The 10415-nt window shown below is 38.8% G+C and overlaps 1 protein-coding gene across 2 annotated transcripts in view; it reads left to right on the forward strand.

Annotated features, from left to right (window-relative positions):
- LOC106051182 (uncharacterized) overlaps positions 1 to 7849 on the forward strand; it is a 57259-nt gene extending 49410 nt beyond the window's left edge. For both annotated transcript variants that reach the window (XM_056011539.1, XM_056011540.1), the window contains one exon: positions 7276 to 7849. In XM_056011539.1, the coding sequence (XP_055867514.1) occupies positions 7276 to 7514 (239 nt within the window). In that variant the 3' untranslated portion in view covers positions 7515 to 7849. The remainder of the gene's footprint in view (positions 1 to 7275) is intronic.
- The last annotated feature ends 2566 nt before the right edge of the window (positions 7850 to 10415 follow it).

The raw sequence follows: 10415 nt of genomic DNA on the forward strand, positions 1-10415 counted from the left end.
AAGCTTAAATCAACTCACCCTGTCTGTCTGGTAATAATTGTGTACGCGTTATTTCTCCAACACCCATTTTTGAATCACTTTGAAATAGGAAATGACTTATTAGTTAATTTGCTATTGGTAATCAATTATTTTGTTTGGTATCGAACAAGGGAAAGAATTCGTACTGACAGATGTGGTGGTATAAGTTGAATTATTTCCCTTCAGGAGGCTTAAACCTTGAGTGAGTTTTTTTTTGTGTATTGAAAAAGCGATCACGGTAATATTGGATAAATGGTTACTTCGCCACCCCCCTCCCTTTTTTCAAACTGGTCCAGACAAGTGATACAAGTGATAGGTCCAGACAAGTGATAGGTCCAGACAAGTGATAGGTCCAGACAAGTGATACAAGTGATAGGTCCAGACAAGTGATAGGTCCAGACAAGTGATACAAGTGATAGATCCAGACAAGTGATAGGTCCAGACAAGTGATAGGTTCAGACAAGTGATACAAGTGATAGGTCCAGACAAGTGATACAAGTGATAGGTCCAGACAAGTGATAGGTCCAGACAAGTGATACAAGTGATAGGTCCAGACAAGTGATAGGTCCAGAGAAGTGATACAAGTGATAGGTCCAGACAAGTGATAGGTCCAGACAAGTGATAGGTCCAGACAAGTGATACAAGTGATAGGTCCAGACAAGTGATAGGTCCAGACAAGTGATACAAGTGATAGGTCCAGACAAGTGATAGGTCCAGACAAGTGATAGGTCCAGAAAAGTGATAGGACCAGACAAGTGATAGGTCCAGACAAGTGATACAAGTGATAGGTCCAGACAAGTGATAGGTCCAGACAAGTGATACAAGTGATAGGTCCAGACAAGTGATAGGTCCAGACAAGTGATACAAGTGATAGGTCCAGACAAGTGATACAAGTAATAGGTCCAGACAAGTGATAGGTCCAGACAAGTGATACAAGTGATAGGTCCAGACAAGTGATAGGTCCAGACAAGTGATAGGTCCAGACAAGTGATACAAGTGATAGGTCCAGACAAGTGATAGGTCCAGACAAGTGATACAAGTGATAGGTCCAGACAAGTGATAGGTCCAGACAAGTGATACAAGTGATAGGTCCAGACAAGTGATAGGTCCAGACAAGTGATACAAGTAATAGGTCCAGACAAGTGATAGGTCCAGACAAGTAATACAAGTGATAGGTCGAGACAAGTGATAGGTCCAGACAAGTGATAGGTCCAGACAAGTGATACAAGTGATAGGTCCAGACAAGTGATAGGTCCAGACAAGTGATACAAGTGATAGGTCCAGACAAGTGATACAAGTGATAGATCCAGACAAGTGATAGGTCCAGACAAGTGATAGGTTCAGACAAGTGATACAAGTGATAGGTCCAGACAAGTGATACAAGTGATAGGTCCAGACAAGTGATAGGTCCAGACAAGTGATACAAGTGATAGGTCCAGACAAGTGATACAAGTGATAGGTCCAGAGAAGTGATACAAGTGATAGGTCCAGACAAGTGATAGGTCCAGACAAGTGATAGGTCCAGACAAGTGATACAAGTGATAGGTCCAGACAAGTGATAGGTCCAGACAAGTGATACAAGTGATAGGTCCAGACAAGTGATAGGTCCAGACAAGTGATACAAGTGATAGGTCCAGACAAGTGATAGGTCCAGACAAGTGATAGGTCCAGAAAAGTGATAGGTCCAGACAAGTGATAGGTCCAGACAAGTGATACAAGTGATAGGTCCAGACAAGTGATAGGTCCAGACAAGTGATAGGTCCAGACAAGTGATACAAGTGATAGGTCCAGACAAGTGATAGGTCCAGACAAGTGATAGGTCCAGACAAGTGATACAAGTGATAGGTCCAGACAAGTGATAGGTCCAGACAAGTGATACAAGTGATAGGTCCAGACAAGTGATACAAGTGATAGGTCCAGAGAAGTGATACAAGTGATAGGTCCAGACAAGTGATAGGTCCAGACAAGTGATAGGTCCAGACAAGTGATACAAGTGATAGGTCCAGACAAGTGATAGGTCCAGACAAGTGATACAAGTGATAGGTCCAGACAAGTGATAGGTCCAGACAAGTGATACAAGTGATAGGTCCAGACAAGTGATAGGTCCAGACAAGTGATAGGTCCAGAAAAGTGATAGGTCCAGACAAGTGATAGGTCCAGACAAGTGATACAAGTGATAGGTCCAGACAAGTGATACAAGTAATAGGTCCAGACAAGTGATAGGTCCAGACAAGTGATACAAGTGATAGGTCCAGACAAGTGATAGGTCCAGACAAGTGATAGGTCCAGACAAGTGATACAAGTGATAGGTCCAGACAAGTGATAGGTCCAGACAAGTGATAGGTCCAGACAAGTGATAGGTCCAGACAAGTGATAGGTCCAGACAAGTGATAGGTCCAGACAAGTGATACAAGTGATAGGTCCAGACAATTGATAGGTCCAGACAAGTGATACAAGTAATAGGTTCAGACAAGTGATAGGTCCAGACAAGTGATACAAGTGATAGGTCCAGACAAGTGATAGGTCCAGACAAGTGATAGGTCCAGACAAGTGATACAAGTGATAGGTCCAGACAAGTGATAGGTCCAGACAAATGATACAAGTGATAGGTCCAGACAAGTGATACAAGTAATAGGTCCAGACAAGTGATAGGTCCAGACAAGTGATACAAGTGATAGGTCCAGACAAGTGATAGGTCCAGACAAGTGATACAAGTGATAGGTCCAGACAAGTGATAGGTCCAGACAAGTGATAGGTCCAGACAAGTGATACAAGTGATAGGTCCAGACAAGTGATAGGTCCAGACAAGTGATACAAGTGATAGGTCCAGACAAGTGATAGGTCCAGACAAGTGATAGGTCCAGACAAGTGATAGGTCCAGACAAGTGATAGGTTCAGACAAGTGATAGGTCCAGACAAGTGATAGGTCCAGACAAGTGATAGGTTCAGACAAGTGATAGGTCCAGACAAGTGATAGGTCCAGACAAGTGATAGGTCCAGACAAGTGATAGGTCCAGACAAGTGATAGGTTCAGACAAGTGATAGGTCCAGACAAGTGATAGGTCCAGACAAGTGATAGGTCCAGACAAGTGATAGGTCCAGACAAGTGATAGGTTCAGACAAGTGATAGGTCCAGACAAGTGATAGGTCCAGACAAGTGATAGGTCCAGACAAGTGATAGGTTCAGACAAGTGATAGGTCCAGACAAATGATAGGTCCAGACAAATGATAGGTCCAGACAAGTGATAGCGCGTTGAGAAAGCTAAAAGTACGCAATTGCGCTAAACAAAAACAAATGGTAATATTTAGCTCACTGTAAATAAACCAACCCACGTCGTAAATCAAAGCATCTTTCAACAGATTTGTGAAACAAATGATGAGCAAACTGTTCAATTCTTTATGTATACTGAGAATCGTTGGATTTCGAAAGAGAGTTTTATTGCTTGTTTTGTTAAGCATTTTAATACAATTTTGATTTTTTTTGGGGGGAAATAGAAATATTCATTGGTTTGCGATGACTTAAAGAAGGCTAAATAAAAAGATTAGTTTTACATAGTTTTACATTTAACACACATGAATAAAACCAAACTATGACTCTAAGAGATGGCTTTTTATTGATTTAATCAATTTCTATTTTGTTGAGTTATTTAATGCATTTTTAAGTGTTTTACAATCTCACATAACTTGTTTGTTGACAAATGAATTACTGCCTAAAGACATCTGTGTCTATGCAATTCACTTAACAATGCTGTTTGAAGAAATGATGTTTCGCTTCTAGGATGCAATGAATTAAAAGATCTAAATATAAATGACAATGTTCAAACACCTGTTTCTGATATTTAAATTAAGTTACATGAAAAAAATAGATTGACAAGTTAAGTCTTGATAGAAAGAATGTTAACACAGGAGGCACAACAGAGATAGGACTGCACATCCATGTTCCTGTACATTCCAAAACTGGGGTCGAAAAATGGAATTATTTGTTAGCTTTTCTATTAACTTACAAGGTTAAACTGGATATAGGGCTTTACTCACAATAAGTAAAGGGAGCGACTGGATGTAGCCACTAGAGGAGACCTTCACCTTGCTTTGGCTAATTTAAACCTTGACATTTCTAATAGTATCAGACTGAAGGATACACAAGAGTCCCAGCTTAATAATTTCATAATTTTATTAGTAAATTCAGCAGTTATAATATATATATATATATTAATTTAAGATTAAATTTTGTGTGAAGTCACTGCAAGTAATTTGATATCATTTTTGAACAATAGTTATAAAATTTACGATCTCTTCTTGACAGCATGAAAATTAAGAAACAAATTACATTTTATTCAAATTTGTCTTCTCACGCTTCTTTATTAGTATTTTTCTTGGAGGCGGATTTTAAACAAAAAGTACGAAAAGGGGGAGGTAGTCCGTAAAAAGGTTGAAAACCACTGATCTAGACTAACAAATACAAATCTGTGCAATAACAGATAGTTGTATCCATCGTATTTGTTGAGCGCTAGTTCATGCTGAAAGCTTTGTTGTATCCATCGTATTTGTTGAGCGCTAGTTCATTCTGAAAGCTTTGTTGTATCCATCGTATTGGTTGAGCGCTAGTTCATGCTGAAAGCTTTGTTGTATCAACTTGTATCCATCGTATTTGTTGAGAGCTAGTTCATGCTGAAAGCTTTGTTGTATCAACTTGTATCCATCGTATTTGTTGAGCGCTAGTTCATGCTGAAAGCTTTGTTGTATCCATCGTATTTGTTGAGCGCTAGTTCATGCTGAAAGCTTTGTTGTATCAACTTGTATCCATCGTATTTGTTGAGCGCTAGTTCATGCTGAAAGCTTTGTTGTATCCATCGTATTTGTTGAGCCCTAGTTCATGCTGAAAGCTTTGTTGTATCCATCGTATTTGTTGAGCGCTAATTAATGCTGAAAGCTTTGTTGTATCCATCGTATTTGTTGAGCGCTAGTTCATGCTGAAAGCTTTGTTGTATCCATCGTATTTGTTGAGCGCTAGTTCATGCTGAAAGCTTTGTTGTATCAACTTGTATCCATCGTATTTGTTGAGCGCTAGTTCATGCTAAAAGCTTTGTTGTATCCATCGTATTTGTTGAGCGCTAGTTCATGCTGAAAGCTTTGTTGTATCAACTTGTATCCATCGTATTTGTTGAGCGCTAGTTCATGCTGAAAGCTTTGTTGTATCCATCGTATTTGTTGAGCCCTAGTTCATGCTGAAAGCTTTGTTGTATCCATCGTATTTGTTGAGCGCTAATTAATGCTGAAAGCTTTGTTGTATCCATCGTATTTGTTGAGCGCTAGTTCATGCTGAAAGCTTTGTTGTATCCATCGTATTTGTTGCGCGCTAGTTCATGCTGAAAGCTTTGTTGTATCCATCGTATTGGTTGAGCGCTAGTTTATGCTGAAAGCTTTGTTGTATCCATCGTATTTGTTGAGCGCTAGTTCATGCTGAAAGCTTTGTTGTATCAACTTGTATCCATCGTATTTGTTGAGCGCTAGTTCATGCTGAAAGCTTTGTTGTATCCATCGTATTTGTTGAGCGCTAGTTCATGCTGAAAGCTTTGTTGTATCCATCGTATTTGTTGAGCGCTAGTTCATGCTGAAAGCTTTGTTGTATCCATCGTATTTGTTGAGCGCTAGTTCATGCTGAAAGCTTTGTTGTATCCATCGTATTTGTTGAGCGCTAGTTCATGCTGAAAGCTTTGTTGTATCCTTCGTATTTGTTGAGCGCTAGTTCATGCTGAAAGCTTTGTTGTATCCATCGTATTTGTTGAGCGCTAGTTAATGCTGAAAGCTTTGTTGTATCCATCGTTTTTGTTGAGCGCTAGTTCATGCTGAAAGCTTTGTTGTATCCATCGTATTTGTTGAGCGCTAGTTCATTCTGAAAGCTTTGTTGTATCCATCGTATTGGTTGAGCGCTAGTTCATGCTGAAAGCTTTGTTGTATCAACTTGTATCCATCGTATTTGTTGAGAGCTAGTTCATGCTGAAAGCTTTGTTGTATCAACTTGTATCCATCGTATTTGTTGAGCGCTAGTTCATGCTGAAAGCTTTGTTGTATCCATCGTATTTGTTGAGAGCTAGTTCATGCTGAAAGCTTTGTTGTATCAACTTGTATCCATCGTATTTGTTGAGCGCTAGTTTATGCTGAAAGCTTTGTTGTATCCATCGTATTTGTTGAGCGCTAGTTTATGCTGAAAGCTTTGTTGTATCCATCGTATTTGTTGAGCGCTAGTTCATGCTGAAAGCTTTGTTGTATCCATCGTATTTGTTGAGCGCTAGTTCATGCTGAAAGCTTTGTTGTATCCTTCGTATTTGTTGAGCGCTAGTTTATGCTGAAAGCTTTGTTGTATCCATCGTATTTGTTGAGCGCTAGTTTATGCTGAAAGCTTTGTTGTATCCATCGTATTTGTTGAGCGCTAGTTTATGCTGAAAGCTTTGTTGTATCCATCGTATTTATTGAGCGCTAGTTTATGCTGAAAGCTTTGTTGTATCCATCGTATTTGTTGAGCGCTAGTTTATGCTGAAAGCTTTGTTGTATCCATCGTATTTGTTGAGCGCTAGTTCATGCTAAAAGCTTTGTTGTATCCATCGTATTTGTTGAGCGCTAGTTTATGCTGAAAGCTTTGTTGTATCCATCGTATTTGTTGAGCGCTAGTTTATGCTGAAAGCTTCCTCAGTACGTTCGGATCCCATCACTCGTCTTCACCACTTGGAATGTTGAGACGGATGGAAGGTGGTATCTGGGTGATCGCTTTTTTGATGCAAAAGAAAAGGTAAACGACCTGAGTTCGTACTCGATGGTTAGCCTGCTCAGCCTTTTCAAGGCAATACACCAACCACTGTGCCAGGAAAGTGCTTAAGGAAATCAATTTGTTTGAAGAAAAATATTTTTTACAATACCTCTATTCAAGTCACTCCTTCGTGAGATTTCGTTGTATACTTTTCATTATTTTATTCTATGTTTTATTTTATTTCAAGTTGTATAAGGGAGTTATTGTCTTTTCAAAACATGTATATTTTAATGTTGTTTTTTCTTTAATTTTTTTTCTGTTCTTTATTACATTTTGCTGTTTTTTTTTGCAGTTGATTTTCTGTTTCTTTTCTTTTTTTTTCTAATGCGCTTCAGTTCTTTTTTTTTTTTTTTAATAAATTTTTTATTTTCTCATTTTGTTTGTATTTCAACACACTGTTTTTCTATATTTTTAAAATCACACTTATGTTCTTTGTTCCCCCCTATTTGTAGGGAAAGAAGAAACTGCCAAAGAAGTTACCGAGGAAAGTTCCAACTTACTGACATTTATATTGATCCCTGTTCTTCTTATCTTGGTGCTAGCCGCCGCCATGACGTCTATATTGTTCTTTAGAAAACGGCATCATACCCGACATGACGCAGAAGATAATCGTCGGGTTAAGAAAAATAAAAAAAATACGGAGGAAGAAGACGAAGAAGACAGTTTAGAGCTAGAAGATGAGGATGACTAATGCACCCCACATCACACATCACCACACGTCACACATCACCACACGTCACACATCACACTGTTCTTTCCACATGTTGTATATATCAAGTCCCACTTTCAGATGTAGAGGCCTCCGAGGCAGATGATGTAAATTTCTTATGTATATTTATTTTAGAATGTAATGTTTACAAAGTTTAATTATTTGCACAAACGTTTTTGTCTAGGATTGTCAGTTTTACGTTCGGCTATAAGAAAACATAAAGAGGAAATGGAAATATGGTTCGTTATTGAAGTTGTGTACATAATGCAGGTGTTTTATTTAATGGCGATATCAAATAAATTGTGATGAAACTTTTATTGTTTTTTGTTTTAATCAAGTTCAATGTCCCCAATTGTTGTCAGCCACTTTCTCTCTATAACCTGATTCCCTAAACCAAAGCTATTGGCATGTGCTACCAGACATTTTTCCATCCGAAATGAGACATTATACATACTTAGTACCCCTTTCGGACATTTAGTCATTAGGATCTTTATGGAAGGTAGTTAGGTTCCCCTTTTTAGACCTTTCCATCTGTAGGGCAGATGATGTTAAGGTCATCAGTTTCTTCTGCCAACGGTTAACGAGCATGATGTCACAACGACCTCAAGCCTTGACTTTCCCCAACTAATTAGATTAAGATGGACTCAGGAGCGCCCTAAAAATCCCGGCATTGAAAATCCAAGTCTTCACCTAGATTCGAACCCAGACAGGATCCCTGGTTCGGAACCCAAGCGCTTAACCTTTCAGCCGCCGCGTCCACTTTACTTTTTCTAACTACTGTTTGATAACCGTCGAAATCGGGTTCACTCTGGGGTATTCTGGGATAGAATACTTAAAGCCACTATTTTCTCTAAATTTTAACTCGAGAACAACAGTTCAGAAGTCAAGTGTTTTACAACTCAAGCCACCAAGCTCCATAACTCAAATGTTTTAACAATCATATAACAATTATACAACAATCCTTTACTTAATTTATAATTCAATGTTTCCAGTATTTAACATAAGCATAAAAAAAGGACTAGATCGAAAGTAATCGATTGTGGCTCCTCATTGGATGAAAACGCTAGAGAGAAGTAATGAGTTGTCTCTTACGAATTATGTAAAATTATTACAGTTACTTCCCTTTTTCTTAAAAAACTGTTCTCAAGACAGTAGTCAAACCTTGTCCAATAATTCTAATGTTGTTGTTTTTCCTTCTTATTGATCTTTATGAAATCAGATCCTCCATAGGTTGTATAATACATTTTAATAGCCTTGTAATTTCACATTGTGTTACGAGTTTTTGTGTTATATTCAACCCACGCTTTATACATTGGAACAGATTTCCTGAACAAAGATAAACATTTTGGTCAGAACTGTCTACCTGTATGACCCGAGTTCTTGTCCGTTCAATAAATTGTGGGAGTACCAGTGACTTGGGTAAGGTATCTCCAGGTCTGAAGTGACTGGGTCAATATAACTCTAGGTCGGCCCTGACTAAGTACGGTATCTCTTGGCCAGCAGTGAATGGGGGTAAAGTATCTCCAGGTCTGGATGTACAGAGGCAAGGTATCTCTAGGTCAGCATGACTATGGTAAGATAACTCCAGTTCTCCAATGACTGGGGTAAGGTTGAGTCCTTGGCGCTTAGATCTCAACTTGATCTAATTGCATCCGACCCTTTTCTGAATATGGTCCAGTTCCCAGACGATTACATTTTTGCTACAGTACTGAGAGAGCAACAACTAGACACCGAAACAACCGATCAAAGTTATAGAAATAATACGGAGCTTATATCTATTCTAAAAGCAGCAGTCATGTGGTAATGTTGGCTATATTTCTGATATATGCACATTTCTTATATATTATTCTACTACGGCCACCGTCATGGGCTATGGATCATCTCATGAAACTAAGATGTATGTCATTAGCTGTGGTAGGGACAATGTCGTTCACACATCCAAGGAAAGTGTTGACACAGTTTAGGGTCAGCGGCATCGCATGGTGTAGAACTGAACGCTACTAACTTCCTAAGGGTCGCCGGCTCGTGACTTTTCCTTAGTGTTGACTCTCTAAGGTTTTTACATGACGTGGTATAGCCGCAAGGCAGCAGAGGTTTGAATTTAGAGGTTTTCTTCTCCTAGGTGGGTAGCTTGCCCGAAGCTTACTGGTTTAGGCGCTAGTAACTTATCTTCGCCATTTCTCCTCTTTGTAAAAACAGTTCTGCAGGACTCAATATCTGAGCCACACGTGAAGGACAGAAGTTGGACAGGTAGCCAGAGGCTATTTTAGACTCATGTCATTAGGAAGCATTTAATAGATAGTTGAGTGCATCTATCCATCACCACTTCTGGCAATGACAACCTTGTGTACATATACTTATAGTACCAGATGTCCGAGCCTCGCACGGTTGAATACTTTGTTAAGAAAGGATATATACCCAAATCATTTTGGAAATACCTATGTAATTACGAAAATGAACAATGGGGTAAAGACTATCAATATGAAGAGTTGCGTATTGTGTTCTGTTAGTTCTAATGGACCTCATTCACCAATCGTAAACAAACAGCATTTAGCCAGGTGATAATATTGATAAAACAATGAAAAAAAAAGTCACATGAATGCCATTGTGTATTACGTAATTTGTATAGAAACGATAGAGAATCACGTGGCTAAATGTTGTTTGTTTACGATTGGTGAATGAGGTTCATTGTAGTTAGAATAGAAAGATTTCTAAGTCTCCCAACAGTCTAGAAAAACCTTAGCTCACGTTGTGTCGTTTTACATTTAAACTATTGGCTGGAATAGTCTTTGCAGTGTAACTTCTCAAATGGTTACTTTTAGACATATAAACATGAACTCTTGAAACTGTGAATACAACAGAACTGAAGTATCAACGTGAACG

This window comes from Biomphalaria glabrata, chromosome 14, assembly GCF_947242115.1.
Source record: "Biomphalaria glabrata chromosome 14, xgBioGlab47.1, whole genome shotgun sequence".
In the NCBI taxonomy this organism is placed as follows: domain Eukaryota; kingdom Metazoa; phylum Mollusca; class Gastropoda; family Planorbidae; genus Biomphalaria; species Biomphalaria glabrata.